This window comes from Anopheles funestus, chromosome 3RL, assembly GCF_943734845.2.
Source record: "Anopheles funestus chromosome 3RL, idAnoFuneDA-416_04, whole genome shotgun sequence".
NCBI classification, from domain to species: Eukaryota; Metazoa; Arthropoda; class Insecta; order Diptera; family Culicidae; genus Anopheles; species Anopheles funestus.
The window spans coordinates 57,444,392-57,468,809 of record NC_064599.1 but is presented as its reverse complement, the minus strand read 5'-3'; the positions used below and the strand labels follow the sequence as shown (position 1 = coordinate 57,468,809).

At 41.3% G+C, this 24,418-nt stretch overlaps 3 protein-coding genes across 4 annotated transcripts in view; 2 read left to right on the top strand and 1 right to left on the bottom strand.

Annotated features, from left to right (window-relative positions):
- Positions 1-1,705: 1,705 nt before the first annotated feature.
- Positions 1,706-24,418, bottom strand: part of LOC125770143 (calcium-transporting ATPase type 2C member 1) — a 55,501-nt gene continuing 32,788 nt past the window's right edge. For both annotated transcript variants that reach the window (XM_049439467.1, XM_049439466.1), the window contains exons 2-9: positions 11,713-12,022; positions 11,486-11,642; positions 11,140-11,407; positions 10,818-11,055; positions 9,147-9,962; positions 4,011-4,326; positions 3,495-3,945; positions 1,706-3,421 (exon numbers count right to left, since the gene is read on the bottom strand). In XM_049439467.1, the coding sequence (XP_049295424.1) occupies positions 3,176-3,421; positions 3,495-3,945; positions 4,011-4,326; positions 9,147-9,962; positions 10,818-11,055; positions 11,140-11,407; positions 11,486-11,642; positions 11,713-11,923 (2,703 nt within the window). In that variant the 5' untranslated portion in view covers positions 11,924-12,022 and the 3' untranslated portion in view covers positions 1,706-3,175. The remainder of the gene's footprint in view (positions 3,422-3,494; positions 3,946-4,010; positions 4,327-9,146; positions 9,963-10,817; positions 11,056-11,139; positions 11,408-11,485; positions 11,643-11,712; positions 12,023-24,418) is intronic.
- Positions 4,335-5,913, top strand: LOC125770273 (titin-like). The gene is made up of 2 exons (XM_049439678.1): positions 4,335-4,629; positions 4,701-5,913. Exons 1-2 carry the CDS (start codon positions 4,621-4,623, stop codon positions 5,334-5,336), a joined length of 645 nt encoding a protein of 214 aa, XP_049295635.1. The 5' UTR covers positions 4,335-4,620; the 3' UTR covers positions 5,337-5,913.
- LOC125770279 (mantle protein-like) lies at positions 7,859-9,140 on the top strand. Its single transcript, XM_049439687.1, has 2 exons — positions 7,859-8,370; positions 8,452-9,140. Exons 1-2 carry the CDS (start codon positions 8,362-8,364, stop codon positions 9,016-9,018), a joined length of 576 nt encoding a protein of 191 aa, XP_049295644.1. The 5' UTR covers positions 7,859-8,361; the 3' UTR covers positions 9,019-9,140.

Sequence of the window (24,418 nt, the reverse complement as noted above, 5' to 3'; positions counted from 1 at the left end):
TGGTTTTCCCGACAATGCGAGGAAAAATGCAAACATTTTGTGCCAATATTGGATTTGATTCAAAACATTCACTTACGAACAAATCTATCTAAGGCTCTTCTCTACGCGATCGAGGAGCAATGTGAAGCGGACATTTCGTATTTAACCTTGCCCAAAGCCAATTTGAAATCGATCGTGCGCTTCTGCGTGCGTGTGAATTTTTAATGATGTGCTCGGGTTTCGATGGTGATGATGATGTGGTTGGTGGTTGTGGTGATGAATGCATGCCTGTTCTGTAGGTCTGCTTTCTATTTCTAGTCGCCATGAACACGGGACACTCTACACTCTATGTATAGCGTTCAGCAAGCACGCAAATGTGTTGGATTCAAGTGAATAGCGTCAAATGTCGCCTCATATTCGCGGGGTGATGATGATTGAGCTCCCGTGGAAAAATTGAGCCCCGTTTTGATGCTTCACACTTGCACCAGGACAACCGCAAAGGTGTGCATGATTTAATGAGTGCGAAACACGCGTGTTTCGGTGTTTCGGTGTGCTGCTGCATTGCTGCTGTAAAGTTATCATTGCTTCTTATAGATCAACGTGTGGTTAATGCACGTATTATTGTGTAACTTCGTTTTAACCGTTTTTGCTGATTTGTTTGGTTTGGTTACATTTTCCTTTTTGTTTCACCCCTTCCATGCTCCCATTTCATGCTAGAAGATATTGCACATTCATTTGTATGAACTTCACAAAAGACTGTTTCACTTTTCAAACTGTGTTGTTGCTGTTGTTATGCGCGATCGAGGTTTGGTTGGTTGGTCTTTGGTGGCTACACCCTCCCATCTTTGCTGTTGTTTTCCTTCACTGTTTCTGTTTCTGGTTCACTGCACTTCTATTCTGTTGCTTATTTGCTCACTTCAATGTTTCCTATCGTTTTTTTTAAGATCCCTTAGAAGACTTCCGATTCCGATCAACTTCAAATGTTTTTTTGCTCTCTTTTTTCCATAATAAGTGGCCGACTTGTTATTAATTTTTGTTTCAGATATTTAAAGCATTTGTTTGTTTGTTTTTAAGTGGTAGGAAAAGAGGGAACATGTTATCCTTTTGCACATCTATTATAATACTTGCGGGGAAAATCTGGGGAAAAATAGGTGCTGCAGATAGAAAAAGAAAATGAACTGAAAAAAACAGTCCGCAAACAATGAATATTTCTAGCAACATTAATGAGCTTTACTTATTCGCTACCACCAAGTCTAGCACACTTGTGGGTAACACTTTCACTTCACAGACGTTATGAAACGCTTTACGAGCAATGTTTGTTGGCTTGAGTAAGAGAAAAGCAAAAGCACAATTAGCAGCCGATAGACTCAATTTGGTGCATGGTGTACCGGATCCGGATCTTTACCGACCTGACCCGTGTTTTTGCATTCCTGTTCCGTCTGCCGATTGTCACAGATAGTTTACATAAAAGTTGCAAGCGCTTATACGACAGCTAATGGTATTGGTAAGGGTTTGATGTTTGCCCTGTTGCATGCACAATAGGTAACCGTTATATCACAATATTATTTAAACTTTTCCAAAACCACCAACGTATGTACAAACCGAAACGAAAAATCATCACACGTATCTAAAACTTATGAAATAGAAAGTGGAAAGAAAATAAATGCATACAACTATACTAAAGAGGAAATAAAATTATAAACACAAATAAAAAAACAAACAAGCATTCTTTACAACTTAAAGGTTTTGTTCTTCTCTTTATAGTACCCTTTTTATAGTCACTGAATGCACAGCCTTCAGGCGCGTCGGTCAACGTCCGTCCTACTGTGTATAGCTGCATGGTGTCCCACTTTTACTCTAGCCTATTACTGACTGTTATCAAACTGAATCGCTTTAAATACTTAGCTACTATGCAGTACCGTACCTAGGCCTTCTCTTAGTAATACTTAACTGAATAGTCGAATGATAATAAGCCTTGTGTACTTTGTTTCAATCTCTTCATTGTTTCCCCCTTTCTCCGTTCTATTTCCCTTTGCCCTATGCCGTTCTGTTCTGTTGCAGAAAATGATAAAATAAAACATTAATCTAAGATGAAGAGAAATCGCAAAACTTACCCGTTGTTCGGGGTTTGGTTTGCAAAGGAACGGAACACGGGTACAGAGCTCAGAAGTTAAGCTTCTAAGTAACAGAAAGGCACAAAACAGTACTATAACATAAGGCGAGATTGTGTCTGAGTTTGAGCATAAATATAGTTGATTTCTTTTCGTAATAGAATAAGTTTAAGTTTATAAATTTGCACAGATAAAAGATAAATTCTCTAAAAACAAAAATGGTGCATTATAACTTTGTTCTTTTTAGTCGTTGGTACACAAAAGTTTTAGCAAAAAAGGAGATCCCTTTCTGTATTGAAAGCTATTGTTGAAAAACAAACAAACCCTCGCAATGTACTTTTACTAGTAGCTTCACTTTACGCTGCATCTAATTGTCTGTTATTCTCTCTCCAGGTGTCCAAATGCAAGCCATAAATATGTAGTGTACCATGTTCCACTTTGTTCCCGTAATGATTTATAGTTTTGCTGTATTAGTCGAAATCATGTCCAAAATAGAGTGGCATTAGGATATCGTTTTCGATTTCAATATGCTTCAATTATTCCTTCCTCCTTTTGTTTGAGCACTATTAGCAAAACTCTCCCAATTTTTGGATCGTTGAGACTCTTCACCCTGTTCAATTTCCTTCAGGTAGGTCCACTACAGGGTCCAGCGCTTATCGGTATGGCATATGAATAGTGGTAAAATGTGTGTGTTTTTTTATGTTGTTGCTTACAACAATAGTAGTTTGTTCCAAAAAAAACGGATACGAAATAAAAAACAATGTCACAAACGCTCCGTGTTGTTCTCTTTGTAGCCTTACGAAATTTGTTGTCGATCGTCGTCATTCGTCGTCGTTCCGTATTTACTGTTACTGTCGTCGTTTGGTTACTATCTTCGGTGGTAGGTGTTGTTGTTGTTGTTGTTGTTGAAGTTGGTAGTAGCAGCCGTCATCGCAACCGAATTATCCGCCATGTCTTCACTGACGACCCGTCGGATGGTGGTCCGCTTCCTCTCGCATTGCTCGGTCGGGTTACAGTTTTTACCGGTTGTATGTTTCTACCGTTTAGTCCTTGTGCAATCTTCCAGCATCTTTGGGAGCCGTTTGTCATACGAAATCGAGCTCGGTTCGCTTGCGGTACATTCGTCGTTCCATGGTACGTTCGAACCACTTCTTCAGCTCGGACACGATGAACACACTCGAGGTGAGCGAAACGAGAAAGAGCAGATCCATCGCCGAGAGGGCTTCCGTTTGGAAGACCATCTGGAGAGGCGGAAAGTAGATGACCAGTAGTTGACCGAGCAGCGAAAATCCGACAGCCAGCAGGAACATCCGATTCGTAAAGAGTCCGATCTACAATTGAGGAATAAAAATGTTATTGCTCTCTGCTTGATTAATCATTAATGTATGTCACAGCGATACACACCTGAAACACACTCTTCGTTTGCGATCGACAGCTCAGTGCGTTCCACATGTCGAACAGCACGAAACAGGTAAAGGTCATGGTCGTGTCGCGGCTCGTTACACCCGTCCCGTCAGCCATCTCGCGCTGAAACACCCACAGCGTACCGAGAATGATAATGCCAGCCGACAGCAGTACATTGATGATGAGAGATTTCGAAATCATCGGCTGTTTGACGTTGCGTGGCTTCTGTTTCAGCACGTCCTGATCCACCGGTTCGACGCCGAGCGACTGTGCCGGTGGCCCATCCATGATGATGTTGATCCACAGAATTTGCATCGCATTCAGTGGATTCGAGATGCCCATTAGCGTGGACAGTGCAATCAGCGAGAGGGCCGCAATCGAAGTACTTAGCTGAAAGCGGACAAAGTTGCGAATGTTCCAGAAGATACCTTTACCCTCCTCAATTGCAGCACTGGAAGCAGAAAGCAAAACACGTTTAAATAGTCTTATCGCTTGGCCGGACGGCTTAAAACTTACATAATCGTATGGAAATCGTCATCTACCAGGATCATATCGGCCGCTTCCTTACACACATCGGTACCATTTTTACCCATGGCAATGCCAATGTCGGCACGCTTCAGCGCCACACCATCGTTGACTCCATCGCCCGTCATGCCCACGATGTGGCCGTTCTGCTGAAGTGCTTTCACGATCGCGAGCTTGTGTTTGGGCGTGACACGATAAAACACGCTGACCGTGTTGATGATCTTTTCCAGCTGCATTTCGTTCATCTGATCGATATCGTGTCCGGACATTGCCTGCATGTGCACAATGTCAAGTCCGATTTTAGATGCTGTGGGTTGAATAGAAAGAATTTTGTTATAATAATGTTATTCACTAATATAAAGGGAATGTAAGAGAGAATCAACAGTCATAGGAAAGGTCATATAAAAGGCGCATAGTGAGAGGGAAACCCCTCAGGGTTTGCTCAGGAATTTCTGTTAATGAATGGTCAGAATGGGAGAGAGAAAGTTGGGTAAACATTCCTTTGCGCTAGCTCTCGAACCCATATTTCTATAAAAGCGAACGACTGCTGAACGATAGCACATCAAACGTACATCACCCATCGAACCGAACACTTGCAAAAATGAAGCTTGTAAGCACAACGCACCTTCCAGTATCGAATTTGAAACACTTCATAACTAACTCTAAAATTCCCTTTTGCAGTTATTGGCCCTCTGCGCGTTAGGAGCGCTCCTTCAAGTGTCGATTGCCACACACGACATCAACGTACCGGTACTGGTACCGGTGCCACATATCAAGAAGGTGCCGATTGGCATCCCGAAGATTGAGCGCACCAAGGGTGAGATCATCAAGCACGTACCGGAAGCGATCATCAAGCGTGTTCCCGTTGAGAAGCACGTTGAGGTGGAAAAGGAGGTCGAGGTCGTGAAGCATGTGCCCGTGACAAAGGAGATCGTCGTCGAACGTCCGGTAGAGGTTATTCGCGAAGTTCCGATCGAGAAGGTGGTCATCGAAAAGGTGGAAGTACCGTACGAGGTGATCAAGCACGTGGAGAAGATCAAGCACATCCCGGTCGAGAAGCACATCGAGGTGATCAAGGAGGTGGAAGAAATCCGTGAGGTACCGTACAAGCGGTACGTCTTCAACAAGAAGCCATTCCCGGTGCCGTACCACGAACCAGAAGAGGTGCAGGTACCGTACACCGTTCCAGCTCCGGTTGCACCGGTTGTGGCTGTGGTGGAACCGGCGGAACCCACGCTGAAGGACAAGTTTCACAATTTAGCCGGTAACTACTTGCCCGATCCGGTGGGATTTTTCAAGAAAATGGTAAACCATTAAGAGGGACGGATAATGAAGGGAAGTTGGCGAGTTGCAGCAGTTCGGCATGAAGCTTGAATAAAGATATTTATTATACGCGATTAAAACTTTTGTATTACTTTTATGTATAGATTTAATGGAATGTCTTCATTTTTTTCCTATTGATGTTGTGAGTTGTAAATATTTGATGATAAATGTATTTTTTCTTCATTCTCGGCCTGCTCATGGTCGAGCAAGTCGCGAAGACATGGCCAGATCTCCAATCCGTTTGATGAATGCATTTAAATTTCTTCAGTAATAATACATATTTATAGTATCATTTTAAACACTCGAAATCTGACCACACTAAATGAATTATAACTCGGAAAAGGTTTGAGACAGAAGGACCAATTTAGAACTCAAAAGGAAAAGTCTTTTAAAGTACTTCCAATACAAAAAACATGAAGTCTTGAAACATGAAGAAATAGTTCCTAGCTTGGGTATGCTTTAACACCTTCCTTGTGATGTCTTCCATTAACTTTCATAAAAAGTATTTAACCACTCTTGGACAATTCTGAAGACTTCAAATAAAGAACTTTTCGATCTATTTGTCTCGATGTTTTGATTTGTTTGAGGTTTATTACAAATGACTTAAACAAATAAATAATTCTTATCAAACTGTATTGTTCAGATATGTTTGTTCTGGGTACTGGGATAAAGGGTGACCCCGAAAGTATAAGCACGATTTCTAAATGACGTTTCTAGTAAAGGGATGACGTAAAACAGCTAATTCTTGATATGCTTGATTGTTTACATTCAAAGCTACTAGCTAGTGCATTAAAACTATTTTTTTCAATAGCGTCTGTTAAAATGCGAGGTATTTCTGTCAAAAAGCGCAAAAGCATTGTGCACAAATGGTGCTCGACTCCTAACATTTCGCTAAGTCAATTAGCGAAATCGGAAGGTGTGAGTATCGGAGCCGTACGAACCGCCATCCGAAAATTTCGGGAGGAGTCCAGCTTCGAGGATGCTTCGAAAAGTGGCCGAAATCCTGGTCCTGTCGATCAACAGTTGGACCGGGAAATAGCAAAAGCGTTCAAGCAAAGAAAGGAAAGTTCCATTCGCGATGTGGCTCAAAAACTGGGTACATCAAGAAGTAACGTCCAACGTGCCAAGGCAAGAATGAATTTAAAAACATATGAAAAACAAAAGAAACCGAAATGGAGTACAAAGCAGGCCGCATGCGTTATATATCGGACTCGGAAGCTGTACGACAAGCTGCTGTGTCGCCAATCCTCATGCATCGTGATGGACGATGAGTCGTACGTAAATTTGGACTACAAAACTCTTCCGGGTAGTCAATACTACACCGTGCCTGAAAGCCAAGATGTCGAAGAAGCCGACAAATCAATATTTCTCGAAAAATTCGGAAAAAAGGCGATGGTATGGCAAGCCATTTGCGAATCCGGGATGATGTCCGAACCGTTTGTGATAACGGAGACGATGAGGACCGATACCTACATCCGGGAGTGTTTGAATCGACGTTTGCTGCCCATGATACGAAAACATGCTGGTCTAGTGTTGTTTTGGCCAGATTTGGCCTATGTTCACTATGCCAAAGACACGATCGCATGGTATGAAAAACATGAGGTACGGTACGTGCCGAAAGAAATGAATCCCCCGAACTGCCCTGAAGCCAGACCGATTGAGTTATTTTGGGCGCTAACCAAGGCACATTTGAGAAAACATTTTAAAGCTGCGGACAATATCGATAGTTTAAAAAAAAGACTGGAAGAAAGTGTCGAAAATCGTTTGGGACAAGTGTGTGCTGAACCTGATGGGAGGCGTCAGATCAAAAGTGCGATCATTGGCATACCATTGAATTAAAAAAATTTTTTTTTTGGGAAATAGTTCAGAACACACCGCAAATACTGTTTATCAAATAAACATTAAGTTTCTGGAACAGATTTAATTTTATATCTAATTTTTAAATCGTGCTTATACTTTCGGGGTCACCCTTTATACATTGCTACTAAACTCCTATACAGCTATTAGCGGAAAGCTTTCCGAAATAAATCATTAGGAATATATTGATCATTCACTGAGATTCCTCAGAACATACGATTTTAATTATTCCGAAGAACGTGAATCGACATCTAAAATGGTCAATACTTGGCGATGACTGACTATCTGGCGCAAAATATAGTAGTCCAATATATAGCAGTCACATGCCAGTAGGTTGTTAGCCCAAGAAGAAGTTATGTTCATGATATAAACATGAACCTGAACCGGCTGAAATGCGACCCAGAAATTAGACTAAATCCTAAATACTCTAACCTAAATAGAGTTGCGCGTGATTCGTGGATATAAGCCATTCGGACACTGATAGTAAAGGCGATTCAAGAATATTGGATGAGTTATGTGAATATGCGATATGCGCAGATAGGAGATTATAGACTCTGGAGATTATATTAAAGAATCTCATCCGCGGCATACCAGACCCAAGGTCTTTGATCGTGATTGAGAAACTCTCTGGCAATCCATTTTACAATTCCACTTGTCCAACTGTTTGCCACTAGCTGTGATCCTCGTGAAGAGTATCATGTATTGTCTGTGATATTCATGTTATGATAATTTCATTTTAATAGTGAATAATTCGTTACTACACGTATCATACTATCAAGATGATGTATTAAGCGGAGACTAAAAATAGTAATGTTTTATCATAAAATGTAATGTATAAGCTATCATGAAGAAAAGAAATAGAAAGAAAGTAATGATCATGGAGAAAAGTTTACATAGAACAAAGAGAGTGAGCGAGAAAACGAATCGAGCAATTCTGAAAGTTTGCACACCTTTGGTTAAGTAACGTTGCTAGATTGCATTCCTTTACACATACCGATCATATAACACAAATGGGACCCTTAGCCCTTCCAAAAAACCACCGACAAAAGGTCAGGTATAAAAGCGATTGTTCAATGGTACCCTAACGCATTAGCAGTTTAACTTCCGACGAAGACACATCCCACAAGTAAGCAGCGGTCAGAAGAGATTCAACACAAACATCATGAAACTGGTATGTTAACAGCTACGCACCGTGACTACAAAATTGAAGTCTTGTAGACGCCTAATTAACCTTTCTGTACTTCCATTGCAGGTTCTATTCCTCGCCACGGTGGCGATTCTGAACGTGTCACTTTCCCAGGCAAAGCTGGTCAAAGTGGAAGTACCAGTTGCGGTACCAATCCCAGTTCCGGAGATTCAACACATCGAAAAGCGCGTGTCAACCATCAAAGAGGTGAAAGTGCCGTACATACAGGAGGTACCGGAAGAGCATGTCGTTACCCACGTGAAGGAAGTGCCCGTCGTCAAAGAGGTACCGGTGGTGAACGAAATTACCGTGTATCGTGATGTGGAGGTCGTTAAGGAAGTACCGGTCGAGAAGATTGTGCATCGACGCGTCGAAGTGCCCGTTGAGGTAGTGCGTGAGGTGGAACTTATACGCGAGGTGCCGGTGATCAAGGAAATTCCGCATGTGAAGGTAGTAAAGGTGATCAAGGAAGTCCCGGTTGAGGAGGTTGTCGTGAAGGATCTTCCTGTGGCGGAACCTTACCCTGTCAAGGTGCCGATCCATGTTCCCGTAGCGGTTCAAGCGCACGAACTGCACCTGACCAAATTCAACAAGTTCTCCCATTTGCATGGTCTTAAAAATCTATTGGGTTAAGCCCAAAGACTGTCCCCCCTGAGAGGTTCGTCTCTTACTTCCCAAAAATCCTTCCTTCCCTTCATGTACTATTCATGTCAATAAAAAGAAAACCTAACTTATTCAAACTATAAAAAACACACACTCACCGATTGCCATGGCTGTTTCCTGCGAGTCTCCTGTAACCATCTTTACCAGCACACCGCTCGAGCGTAGCATTTCGATCGATTCACGTACCAGCGGTCTCGGTGGATCGGTAATTCCTACCAGTCCCAGGTACACCAGATCTTGAAGCGATGTGCCCCGTGCAATGGCTAGTACGCGCAGTCCTTTCCGACCGATTTCGTACGCTTCCTGTAAGAACTCTGCCTCGTTCTGTTTGTTCAAAGCGATCGGTTGTCCACCGTACCAGAACTTTGTACACTGGGGCAATACCATCTCGATTGCACCCTTCACGAAGAATATCTCCTCCTTCGTGTTGGCGTACTTTGGCACCGCCTTCACAGCCATCATCTTCTGTTCCGAGCTGAACGGATACTCTTGAATGCGCAGGAAATTATCGGCAGCCGAATACTGGCCGTTCTTCATCGCCGCCGCCAGCAGTGCACCTTCCGTCGGCTGTCCGAGCAGTGTGTCGTTTTGGATGATCGCATTATTGCAAACGACACCCGCTTCTAGCAGCTGATTAATGCTGGTCTTTGCATTATCCATACTGTTGCAATCTCGGATGTGAATTTCTCCATTGTCATTGTACCCAGCACCGGTCACGTCCGCCATATATCCATCGGACGTAATGATGACGGTGACCGTCATTTCGTTCTTTGTGATCGTACCGGTTTTGTCCGAGCAGATGACGGTTACACAGCCGAGTGTTTCGACCGTTGGCAGTTTCTTTACGATGCAATGACGTTTGGCCATGCGCATGACTCCGAGTGCTAGCGTAACAGTCACTACAATCGGGAGACCTGAAATTGAGAGTAATTGCGGAAAACAATCAAATAAACGGCCACGACAATACCAATTCTTCTTCTTGGCTTAACGACCTTACAGGTCACGCCGGCCATTTCTGGCTTACTAGACTTATTTTACCACGTAGCCGGATAGTCAGTCCTTGCTACGGGGGAACGGTCCGGATGGGATTTGAACCCGGTCCGGCCTTGTGGACTGGCGCCGTTTATCACATGCACCACCGGACCGCCCCAGCATACCAATACCAATTATTATCAATAAATTGACTAATTCTCTTTTATACTTTTATAAAAATTTATCAATTGTATTAATGAATGATTTACAAAAGCAAAGCATGGATAAGTGAATAATGTAATGCATTCAAAGCAGCAACATTTTATTTAAAACTTGTTGATTTGTTAAACCCTTAGATACAACTAGAAAGATGATCCAAAGCCAGAACTATCCCATTAGCAAATATATTTCCAAAAGAAAATTTGTTTTATCTATCAGCACCCACGAAAGAAAAATGCAATTTTGACTCATAATCTGGCAGCTTGCCAGCATTATTCGACAACATTAAGCACACGTACAGTGGTTGAGTCATCGAGTTTACTTCGAGCGTAACATTGAAACTATTTCTTATTCCGGTTTGATTTATTGTAATGCCGGAATCGGAATAAAAAGAAACGCGACCATAACAAATGCGCTGCTCTACTACCCTTGACGCTAGTTGGCAAACGTAAGACGTAAGTAGTAATTCGTTAGTACCATTTATCACTGGCCAAAATAGCAGCGGTATCAGTATGGGTGAAAATTGTGATGCGGCGAAGAAACTCGTTCGTTCCATTTTCGCGAACAATCTCACTTACCTTCCGGAATGGCGGCCACGGCCAAGCTAACGCTAATGGTGAACATTTCTACCAACGGTTTGGCCTGTATCCAGCCGAGCAGCATAATGGCGCCGATGATGCAAAAGGAGTAGAAGCTTAGCTGGGCACCGAGTATGTCCATCGATTTTTGCATCGGCGTTTTTGGCGCTTCCTCGGCTTGCATCATTTTAAAGACTTCGCCGAACTCGCTGTTTTCGGCCGTGCTAACTACGATACCCTGTGTGTGTGTGGGGGTGGAAACAAAAAAGGACATTTCAATCCGGGTTTGAAACTAATACTGTCAATGAGAAGCGTGCCGTACCTTTCCATTACCACACCTAACTAGCGTGCCCATGAAGGCAATGTTCTTCATGCTGGCATGATTCTTTGTGTTGTTGGCGTTCAGTACCACCTCGACGCTTTTACGCGCCGGTTCCGTTTCGCCGGTAAAGCTCGACTCATCGATCGACAGATCGAACGCTTCGAAGATTCGTATATCGGCCGGTACGCGATCGCCTACGTTGAGATACACGATATCGCCTGGTACGAGATTTCTAGCCAGAAACGTTTCTAGTCGTCCTTCTCGTAAGCTGAATAATTGAACGGAATCATAGAGAATTTGTGTATCGGATTCATGTATGCATTAAATGTGTTTGATAAATGCTCACCAGTGACATTCGGGAGGGACCAGCTTTTTGAGCTCCTCCAGACTTTTCTCCGAACGATACTCTTGGATAAATGCCACCGTTACGACGATGATGATCGCAATGGTGATACTGATCGCATCATCAAACTGTCGCATACAGGCACTCACGAGGGCAGAACCTTAAAAAAGAAATGAAATTAAAAAATCATAAATAAACTCGTTTCCGTTTCCGTTTCGTGGTTCACTTACCCAGCAGCAGAAGGATGAGTGGATTCTTAAACTGCTGCACATACTTCATCCAGGGTGGCTCATCGTCCAGTGCGTTCAGTTCATTGTAGCCAACGATCTTGGAACGACTGTTCGCCTCCGACCATCGTAGCCCTGTTCGGACATCGACCCGTAGCCGGGCAGCAACCTCCTGTGCCGAGTAGGCCGACGATTCGGCCGTCGACAGGAGCATTTCCTTTTCCGCGTCCGTGTCGTTCGTGGTATCTCCACCTCCTCCTCCACCACCACCACCGCCGCCACCACCACCACCACCGGTGTCTATAGCGCCGCTCTGTGAAGCAGAAAATGGAATAGCGTGGCATTAGTAAATGGTGCATAAATAAGCTTGATAATGCATTAGTAAAGGGATATTAAATAAAAGAAAACCGTGCATGACGGGAGAAAGCGAATCCGAGGGGAAAAATCAAACGATCAGTACAAACTGAGCGGAAAAACTTAAATCCTTGACGGGGGTTCACGAGAAGCTCACGAAAGAGGGCAGTATGATTAGGTGGATTGTTAACAACCTTGGTCAATCTATCCAAATCAAATAGCGACATTCGATTCATAATCTTTAATCTTTAATTGGTGTAATTATTATAACTATAGGCGGAACACAATGCAAATTAGTATTGGTACGTGGAATTAGCTAATTTCTCTAAAAAGATTAAAATGATCATACTTTAGATGCAACTAAATAATTTCGATCTTTAATAGGATTTTTAAAGGAAAGGCGATATATAAAAGCCAGCAAAATATTTGTTTATTTTAGCCCAATTAGACAAAGCACTTTGCGATAAAATAATACAAATCCTACCGCCATTTTTATGCGTTGATCACTGCTTAACGAACGGGTTTATTGCTGTTGCCAACGATTTCCAAAAAAAGATCTGAAGATTTATTCTGAAGACTTTATCATGCGGATTGCATACTTTAAGGCAATTCCTTTTTTATTTCGACCATTCAATTGCATGCTAAATCAATCAAATAAACAATTAATGATGTTTTAAACTAATTTCAAATGAAGAGGAAAAGTTCCTTAAGCATTCGTTTTGATCAATAATCATTTAAAAACTTCCAGCTGGAAAACTCCACTAGTCATCAAACTGGCAGAAAGATGTTTCTATAAATAAGACAGGCAATAGACTTCTTCCAAAACGTTGTCACGCTTAATAAGATTGTTGCTGTACACTTGCTGCAAATTATGAACTCAACTTTCTAGCCACATAGGTATGTTTCCCCACTCAGCTCACCATTTTTCGTACGTACTGCACGGGGAAAAACTTATGCACAAAACTTTTTGGCATCACTATTGGCCCTCATACATGTTACACATGGGAAGGAAGATGATGAAAAGGGCGACTTGTTTTGTCTCCCCATGGGTAACACACAAGTCTTCTGCCTCGCTTCCATCTTCAGTATCAGCTAGTGATACAAGAAGGAAATTTTGCATACTTTTGTACCAGTGGGAGTAGGGCGAAAATAATCTTTCGTCGCTTTCAGCAGAGTGCGCCTTAAAGCGTGATGCGGAAAGCGGAACTGTAGTTTGCAGAGAAAAAGTTAATAAAACACATTCCGCAGAAAGGTGTGCGACAAATTTCGCTCCCTTTTTCCTGCTGTTGAATGGTTTCTTCAAACTCATCCACGGTGAAGGTTATATATTACATTTATCTGCACTGCAATTTGCTGTAAAATATGCATCCTAACGATCGCTTCTCATGGCGAAAGCGAAGATGATGGATGAGTCAAATGTATGCGATACTGGTGGCACGATAAGACGGCCTGTATACATCCATTACGAAAATTAGATGCATTCTCGCCCACGGTATGAAGTAAATTTTAATAACTGCTTTTCAACATAGTTTCGTTGACAAATTTTGTCATAAAATGAAAACTTAACTCAACATTTCATGTCATGTCTGAATGTGATCCAGCTTTATGTTGGCTTGTGTACATTGGCCATAATGTTTGCTTTGTCTTTAATGAATGTCAGCCTTTAGTGAACGTATCAGGTGCCTAAATGACGGAAACGATGAGCACAAGGTTGCTGTAACAGTACGTCATTCGCACGGCAGGAGCTTAAGGATTCAAGAAAACATAAATTGGCCCACGTCATTAGGTGCTTCGTTCGTACTCGCTCGGTAAACGCTGCGTGTCCTGACTGCTGCTAATGAGATGGTACGATTCTGGTGAAGAAGTTTAATTCCTTTCGGAGTTGAACAGGTTAAACGCGTAGGTGAAGATAGAAATTATACAAATGTGTCCAATTACTATTGCCCTCAATGCAGCAGCATGTACATTGCTTGTTGGATTAAATTATAAACGCGCTGGAACGAAATAGTTCTTTTATTAGAGATGTGAAGACTTGAAAAGAACGTTTAATTGATGAGTAATCTTTTCTCTTGAATTAAGTTTCCAAAGTTTGTAAATATATACGCTTTTTAAATAGTTTGTGTTTGTTTAAAATGCATCCAGAACAATTTTCTTCTCTTTTGTGTACAAAAGGAAAAAACTTTTGTTTGTTCCTTATGAACAAAAAGCTGTAATTATTCTTTTGTTACGATTCCTCATCATTCAATCGAGTGCCTCTTTCGCAAAGACGAATTAATTTGCATACTTTCACACTTCAAAAACGCTCTTTTACCACAATCGGTAATCGAATGGCGTTATGAAATGGCATTTCCATCCATCACCTGTCGGTTCGCGTGTCGAACGTACCGGTGTGGCCCAACTGTGACCCCACAGGAGCAATTCTGTGAAGTAATGTTCAATTTACATACCTTTGCCCCTTAGGTACGGTGAGATTTCCCAAGTGGAAGGTTGAGCCACCTTGATTGGAAAACCCGGATCGTTAGGTTGCGCTCTCTTATAATGCGCCCTTTTTTTTGTTTTTAAGTTTGTGCATTTTCTCGCTTTACATCTTTCCAGCTACGAACCACAACGTAATGCTGATTGCGGATTTGTGAAGCAGCATCGTGTTCCACACTTGCGGCATAATAGATTGATGCCAATTTTTTCCAATCACGATCAAACTACCAGGCGCCTCCATTATCAGGTTCGATGTGCAATTGCATCAACAGGCGTCCCTTTTTGGTTGCATATTTCAAACTAGAAAATAGGGAAAATTCCCTCATTCATCGTTCCCAGCTTTTTCTATAACATAAAAAATGCCCACCTACAGACCATTTCCGTTACCACAGTAAATAGCGGTTGTTTTTATTTTCTTTAATTTTCCAACCGATAATCTTGTTTTTTCGCGGAAAATAAAAGCAAACAAAACTAACCTCCACTCGGGAAATAGGATGCGACCGTAAGGGCCGGAGCCCACACTCACCCGGGCTAGTGGTTATGGTAATGAAATTTTTATAATTTAATCCTCACCGTGCTTTTCATATCGTCGGGACTGTTCGGTCGCTTTTGGGCGTATAGCGACAGTAGCCATAGTGGCCCGCATAAAGCTCACAACCTGTTTTCATGACGTTGGAAGCGATAACGATGCTTTTGCCACCACCAGAGCAGGCAAGCTAATGACTTGCTAGAGGTACCATACAGACTAGCACCAGGACACAATAGGATCCCTTGCTTTGTATGGGAGACGAGGGGGAATAGGGTGAGAGAAGGGATTAGAGATATGAACAGGCCAGAGTAAAATTGAAGTTGAAAGAGTACTGAACTTCAACCAAACTGCCGGAGCTCAGTTTAATGGCCGTGCGAATGAGACAAATACTATTAGAAAGAGGTGCCCTGGTTGGTAGTATGTATATGTGAGACTAGTGCGGCTGGTAATGAAAGTAACCGGACCGAGCTGAAAATGGACTAGCAATCGTACCAATTGTGCAGGAAGCTTAGGTAGAAATGGAAATAGATTTGCTAGCAAGAAGGGATACATATTTTTGCGATGATGGAGAATAATTTCACCCGGAACCAAAAGCATAACTTTTTCACAGGAAGTCGAGCAAAACGACCCGTCGCTCGTTCGGACGTTGCACCATCGATGGGAAGTTCTTCACTTTTCACCACGTGGCCTCAGATTTTCCAGCTGAACGAACAACCCCGACCATCCCCTTTTTGGGGGTGAAACTTTTAACCGAACCAGAAGGTTTGGCGAGTAAATGAATTAAAGCTGCTCCTCTGCAGTGTTTCGCACATTCTGGTGACGTGACCAGGATACAGCAGTGAGGGTCATCCCTCCGCAAAACGTCATGACCTGAAGGTGTTGGAGTGAAAATTTTGCCTGATTGTTGTTGTTTTGCAGTTTCTTTTCATTTGCGTTTCATTTCTTGCCCGTCTCGTTAGTTCGTTTGCATAATTGATAAACTGTCATGCCCCTTGTGAATGCCCTTGTGTACGACTTTCGGGGCAAACAAGTTTGCAAAACATCCCGGGGAGGAAGAACGATCGGGTGGGCTAGGAGATGAATTTTTCCCACCGGGTGAAGTGGTCCAGTTTATATTTGTCCACCAATTAAAAAAAGAGAAAAGTTATTGAGACGAATCGTGAGGACAGTGAAGTTGTAAGCTTTTGTAGATTTTTTTTATTACACAAAAAAGTAAAAATACGACATGTTAAAGTTAATCAATAAATAAATCTTGCCTTAAACAGCCCATCCTTAGTGCAGTGTACCTTCAACAGGTGGCACACGCGTTACAATACGTTTTTAAGACAGGAAGCTAATTTATGGCTTTCCTGGTTACGCCCGACAACAAAAGAAGAGCGCATAAAAATCGTATAAACTTCAGGCGCACACTCACTCAAGGCATATTAGCACTTTATGTTCTGCGAGAAAAAAAGAGACAAAGGAAAACTACCCGAATGATAAATGACAAATGTTTACCAGCTGTATCCGTTAACGGTCACAGCTGAAGGGTTCTGCTGTACGAAGAACTTTACCAATCACGCCAATTGGATTGAAGAGACCGTGGCAATGGAAATTTATAGGTAGAAGAAAGGAAGCGATTGTAAAATCGGCTTTGAACCCAATGTAATTTTATAAAAAACGAAATCACTTCATTTCTTTATTATATTTCGTTTTTAATGTATTATTTTGAATTCATGAGATTTGATCAAGTTTTGGTAATGCTTTAACCACAGTTAAGAATAACGAACAATGAGTAATATTTAAAATTTTGACATTTCAACTGTCAAACATTAGTGACAGTTCGTGGTGGAGTCATCTGTTGGGAAACAGTAGAAGTGCTTTTTGTCGTTGTACTAACTAAGTTTTCTCTATACCAGAATTCTAGTACTTAGTTTAACTTAAAGCTTTTCATAACAATTACGTAGAAAAAGAACTACTAATTATAAATGCTTTCCACACCAATGAAACCGTAGATACTAGCATGCTGTGCACGTTTGTTGCTATCTGGACTCAAGCAACATGCATAAATCCGTTCGCACGTTTGCGGTCAAGGACTTAAACTACCAGCCACACCATGGACACGGTCGGAGTGGATTTGCAGATAGGTCGAACGATACGTTTCTGCTGGTACACAAGATGGTGGAACCGTCAGGACCGTCCAACCGAAAACGGATCCCTCGTTTTTGCTACCCTTTAATTACGGCATAGGGCGACTCACGCAAACAGCTTGCGCAAACACACGGTATTTCTTGCACCCGAGAACCCATTTTCCAGTGGGTTTGTGTTTGCGTTCGCTTCGTAGCGTTCATTTTTGCTTTTTCCCCCGCTTCAGTATCGACACTATTACCACCTTTACGGTTGGCATTACTGGAAGCAGCAGGAGAAAGGTTTCACTAGCTTAAGTGGACACGGGAAAACAATTCTCACCCGTTAACGCTTTGCCCCTTAAATGGTCGGCGGAAAATCTCTCGCACCGCCAAAAAGGACAAAGTTTTATCTTTGCCGGCCGGCCCGGCCAACAAAATAGGTGTGACCGCAGTTGTTTTCCGTTCATTTTCAACATCCTTTTTCTGGCGTGTGGTTATGTGTTGGTTTCGGCTGGGCTGGTGAGCTACACTTTTCCATCTCATTGTGTACCGGATGGTTTCGCGGTATGCTACGGTGTTCCGGCCTTTGTCGAGGACTACTTTTCGAATCTTCTATTTGATTGTGGTCCTATGCAAACTTGCTTCCATCACCATCGTTGTCTGTTGAGATCATTTTTTGATAGAGAGTCCCAAAACATAATAACAAACTTGCCTCGAAACAGGAATGGATAGACAAGATTAGATGATTTGAATGTAAATCCTGCCAGGCTCAAAGTATAAACTGTTCGTTGAAGAAACCGCACTAGCATAAAATCAGCATAAATTAATAACCTAAAGTATATTCCTTTTTGAAAGTTGCGTTATTACTCAACAAATTATTTTCCATTTATAGTGAACAGTGTTTAAGTTGGGATGACAAGCTATGACTACCCTAGCGATAGTAATAAAAATAAAATTAAATTCATCTTCCCTGAAACACGTCCGCTAGAAGGCAAGAATCGAAAAAGGGAAAAGTCACGCAATTATCATAATTTGCCGAACCAGTAATTCCGAGCAACAAGCTTCCCTCGAAGTCTGCACAAATGGAACGAAATTAATTTGTGTTTATGTGTGTGCGTTTTTTTTTTGCGCACAGAGCAAGAAAATTAAATCCACGTCCACGGGTAGAATGACTTAACTAGACAAAGCAAATGCACAAAGAAATCTACATCAGTAGGGTGGAGTTGGAAACAATTGTACTTCCTCGAAGAAGGAATAGAGTTGAACCACTTTTTCCATACCAACTTCCTTTACTTTTTACTGTTTAAACTTGAAGAAATATTCGATTTTTAGTTGGATTTTCGATGGAACAAACCAACCAAAAGAAAAAGAAAGTAGGATAAACTAGTGTTTTTGGGATATTAACAGAAGACATCAGCTTTTGGAAAGCAGACAAAGTAAATCTAAAAACTATGGAAAGAACTTACAGAAACTAGCAATTGAAACAGATAAAGAAAAACAAAACATTAAATTCTACAGTGGAAATGTACCAGTTCTCCGAGGACGGCAACAAACAATACGCTCGAAAATCTTGTTTCAACCGTGTGCGTGAGAGTTACAGAACCAAATAGAGAACTAAAAAATAGCAACATGGATATACATCCTCGTTAAGGGCGGAATTGCTTTCACAAGGGGTGGTAAAAATTGTTTCAGCAACTTGTTTTTTTCCTTTGTTAAGTTTGTTTTCTTGTATGTTTGTATCTCTTTGCTCTCTTTCTCTCTCTCACACAAACGATCTCTCTTTTTCTCACACTCACCAACAGTGACACGAAAAAGCGCAAATCCAATTTATGTTTTCGATTCCGGGCTGTTTTGCTTGTTGTGCAAGCTTTTCTAACGGTGGAAAGTTTTCCTTCTTACACGTTTCCTTGCGGGACGGATAGCTTTTCACGAGCAAATAAACATTGTTAATGCTACTGGCTTTTTTACTTTTCCCAGTTTGCACAAGATTTTTCTCCGTTTGTTTGCTTCATTTTTTTTTTTGCTGCAACAATCGTTTTCTTAGTAAGTGTTGTGTTGTGTTGTTTTTTCTTTCTTTTTGTTTCGCATGAAAAATGATTTGAATGATATCGTACTATGGGATCCGTTTAATCATCGTGTCTGAGTACCAATCAACCATTTCTTCGGCCCCTTTTCTGCAACGTCACATCCTGTTGCATATCTTCAGGCGCTTGTTGTCTGCCATTAGGGATGGTTTCTTTTATTGTGTCTCGTCTGTTATGTTAGGATGATGGGTGGATGATTTTTTCCTATTCCGTTATGTCGAATACAAGAAACAATAGAGTTGCTAATGAAGAGGTTAGATGCTTCTTAAAATATATAATAAAAAAAGAAAAAAAGGTCTTAAAAAGGAAAATCAAATAAAGCAAAAATAAATTTGGGTAAAAGATATAGTAGTACGATATCAATTAGTTAAAGTACTGTACTAAACAATTCAGTGCTTTAACATACTTAGTATAAGTAGTTTTATAAGTATACAATTCCATAACAATATTAGTTATTCCCGACAGACACAAACAAAACGCTCAAACTGACATAACAATATATGTATTTACGGACAAATTTATCTTTAGCACCCGTTTCCTCTTGTTTTTCATTCCATCCATCATTTCACGTAACCCTCAAAACTACATCTGCAAATGAAAAGCTGTCCTTTCGCAAATGTACCTTCCTGCTAAACTCTTCTGATTCTGTGAAACGAGCAAAGAAAGAAAATGTTCCCGCAGCAGCTGATCCCAAGCTGATGGATGTCTTGCACTTGGTTTTACATCGTTTACAGACGGAAGATGTATTTTTTTTGAGTCGTTCTGCTACCAGCACTACCAGCACTGAAGTGGTGGTTTTGTTTCATGGCAGTAAGGACTGTTTGCCAGCTCGTTAACCGCTGCCTGTGCTAATGGCGTCAAGGAACCGACAGAAAGCCATTGGCCTCAAGAAACGCGAGATAAAGGATTAAATTCGCTCTAAGTGAACAGGAACAACAACAATAAAAAAAAACCTACCAAACGCGCAGAAAACTAAGCTAACTTTAATGGTACGGGTAATGGGAAGGCGTAAAAAAATGAAAATGTAATAAAAACCAGTCTGACCGGGAATGAAGGGAATAATGTAACAAAAATAGGAAAAAAGAGAGATTAAGCGAATGGTACCGATTCCCCGTTTTCTGCAAGCTTGATCCTTCTGTAACAGTGAAGCGACAGTGTAATGAAAGTGTAGTAATTGCAGTTGTGGTTACTAAATTAAATGAAGCCCTGCAATGGTTCTCCTACCGGCCAGAAAATAGGTTGACGATTGCATCCATTGTATTAAAGCTGTATGAATGCAAATTTTAACGTTTATTGCAAAGTCGTGAACGCTTAAAAAGGCATTAGAAAGGAATGTCCTATTAAAAATAGAAGAGTGAAATATATTCCACATGACTGTACAGTTTCAATCTGAACCCTGATAGTAAGAACTGTTAGTAATGGCAGGTAATTCAAATAATTATCCTTAAGTGTTACAAAACTGGTAACTGGTAATACTTAACTTAAATGCTGAAAATTCTTTGATTTTTTAATCTTCAGAATTTGAAAGTACTAGTTTTACACAGAAGTCTGCCTTTCCATTGCTATGTCATAATTTCACACACGATTTACAACGTAAACGAAGCACGCTAAGTCGATAAAAACTCTCCACACCCGTCTAAAGTGAACCTCGCTTCTCCACACCGTAGTGCGATCGAAATGAAACCAACGCAAGCGCCACAACGACAAAGAACGGAAGGAACATAGAGCGAGACTTTCCCCCGGCAGGAAGGACCAAAAAAAAAACCACCCCGCGGGTGGTGCTTTTTCCGCTAGATAATCTTTCAGAAATATGAGTATACGACTTCCGCCGGAGCATTAGTTTGTAGTACCTAGGTCAGGAGCTGAATTGTAGTAAAATTCCCCACGGGAGGATTTTCATAAGCAAAGCACGCAGGAAAAAAAAACAGAACGGAATGCGAATTGTCCCGAGGGTTTATTTTGCAATCCTCAACATTTCATGTGAACCATTCGCGAACAGTAGTAGTTCACATAAGAGACCCAAATGGAAATGGTGCCACGTACTGAGAGTGCCAGTTGAAACTTGTGATACAATAAATGTGCATATACAGTCCGCTAGTGTGTGGATGTGTGACAGAGAGGAAGTTAGCGAAAAGATAGTATCACAGGAACAAACCTGCGGAATCGGAAAGGATCCTCCACCCGGTTCCGACCCAAAACACGGTAGGCAAAAGATATTTTAATTAAAGTTCCGGTGGATGAAAAATTTGTTCCATTTCGCTTCCAGTTTTCTGCCATCCAGTAAAGCCAGTCAGGTTGCTCTAGAGCCAATGTGAACATTTTCACATCGTCGCGGTTGAATTGTCCTTGTGAAGCATTTTCACCTCCATTCCCCCAACAACAGACGGTAACTGGTAGTGCTGGAAGAAAATTTCGAACATTTCAAATTGTTGGCAAAATATCTCAATCAACTTTTGGTATGGCACACGAGAGAGTCGCTGAAGTTTGGTGGATCAGGCGTACTCCAGAGTACGGTTTTCTAAGTCAAAACCTCAGTGTTAGGTTTAGATGTCTGGGAAGCAGAGAGTACCTGACAAGCTTTTCGGGGTACTCCACAAAATCCTCGGTATTGAGTGTTTTGCTACCGAGTTCTTTGGTGGTTTTGGGACCAAAAACTCGATATAATCTACAGCCTTGAGATTTATTGGCAATGATGATCTTTTGAAGTTGGTGAAGAAATTTACCCATCGGGGCAATCTTAAACGTCTGGCAACTCTTGAAGTAACGTGATAGTTACGGAAAATGTACATAAAGCAAAGTTCTATAACGAAGGAACGAATACAACTCCTCCTTTTCCTCAGGTAAGTCTATCGGCTTTACGTTCTCAGGACGAGCAAATCTACCAGCGCAACCGGAAGTACAGATAAAAGGGAATTTATCCATCGGTTAGCAACTCACCCCTTTCTCCTCGTACCAGGATTTTGTGGTACAGCACCAGTAGAAAAAGATTGATATCTTTAGCCATACGCTCTGCCTTCGTCGTCAGTATATCTTTAATGTTTTCCTTTTATCCCTTGTACGCTTCGGGGCTTTTAAAGATGCGTCGTTAGCAGGTAACAGTGGAGCGGAGTGATGTTGGCGTACATTGCCTTTCCAAATTCTGATGGATTACTAGGAGCGCATTTTCTTCCGTTTCATGTTAAGAGAGGGACCAGACCAAACTGTACGAAAAGGTGGTTCACGGTACCCTAACCTCAAACATGGATTCTCCAACAGACACACATATCCACCGATTCTAGTCTACACGCTGGAAGGATTTTCCCAGATACCATCGTCAGCATAATTCGACGGCACCTAAACGAACTAAGCTGCCGGAAGGATCCTTTTTCATTCCGCTGCTTCGTTTCGTACAGCAATGGAACGGCTTCAAAATGGTGTGTGGTAGACACACCTGTTGGAGTTTCGGTAGGACACATATTTCATTACCTCCAGTCAGAACAGATGTCAACGCACGGCGAAATGGGTCCCTCTCCAGACGGTGCGTTCGTTCTTGGATTCACTCCACACGTTAACACTGACAGGAAGAACCAACCTTCCTCCAAGGTACGTTCGGATTTCAAACTGGAAATGAAGTTAACCCAACGAACCCGAGCGCTTTTCACCCAAAGTCCCAAAAAATAGAAAACTCCCATCGCAAAATCACACCCTGGGAATTACAGACCATGCGTGTGTGGGTGTGTGTGGGCTGCTAAATTGAGTGCGTGGAGTCCAACATTTCTTGATAGAAGTAGAATTAGATGTAATTTTCTTTTGCTTATTTTCTTTTTGCTCACTCACTTATTACGTTTACTGTTTGGGTTCGAGCAGCACCATTAGCATTACATTACCAGCGAGCAATTTCTTCCCGTGGGCGTCAATTTGTCATCAGATTTATGCGAAACAGTACAATGGCGACCAAAAAGGTACTCGATGTGCTAACCTTTCTTTAAGCATGATTTTGGCTTTCGGAGAAGGGCATCCGATCGTGACGAGATAAGCCGAAACAGAAAGCACTTACATCTGACAAGGGACGCCCGGAATGAAGTCGGTTTGATAATTTGAATATTTTATTAGATTCACATAGACGAGAAATTGTGCGAGATTTTTCACACTTTGTATGGATGTGAGAACTGAATACGATACAAATATCTTACCGAATACGATTGGAAATAAATTTCATTCAATAGACAAACATTTCCGAAGAATTTGCTTTTGGTAATATTGCATCTTAAGATACTTTTATCAAAGTTGTACCTTTTTCAAAATATTTATCATCAATGGTCTTTTTTCTTTTTATAAACCGAAAGCGCGCGCAGGAGATGATTAATACATCGAACGGAGCAATTAATAGAAGACCTACCACGAAGTCTTACAGCACCAAACGTTAGGGGTCTCATAAAAGATATAATCCCAGTTTGATGAAAATCGTCCTTTCAATATAGAACGGTCCAGATGATTCAGCAGAAATTATGTATGAGGACAGGAAAAATATACATGGAACTAGAGCGAAAGGATCTTTTTTCTTACTATGTGTAAGATGTTTTGTCCCTTTTTTTAATGGTCGTAACGCCAGACAGGGCTTATGCGTTACTTGGAAGGCAAGTAACCTGCCTGGCTGTTACATATGCTGATGATATGAATGTCGTTGATTAGCTCCTCTTGTAGTACTACTATATAATAACTAAACAAAATATGTAATTAGGTTAACATAAACGGCATGTCAGATTAATGAGGGAACTTACTTACGATTCTTATTTATCTTATGGTACTTTTGGTGTTGATCAAAACTTCTATGAATATCTTCTAGGAACAAAAAATCAAGGTCGAAAATTTAAGTTGAATCTTCTAATAGATATGGACTGATAAAGATTTAAAAATCATTCTTATTAAAAATACGAAGTTACAGTAAGTTGGTCTCGTCATGAAAATAACACTGTCCGGTCAAAGTTCCTCTAAATTGTCCGCTAGATATCATCTTGTATTGGAAAGTGCCCTCCTTTTTATCTTCGGTAAATAATTCATTTGTTCCTTCTAATAATGAAATGAAGCACCCGTAAACAAAACTGAATCCATAAATTTTGTACACATTTAGGAATAATTTGATATTTTTAATACTTTTTTTAAAAACACTATCAGTTTCA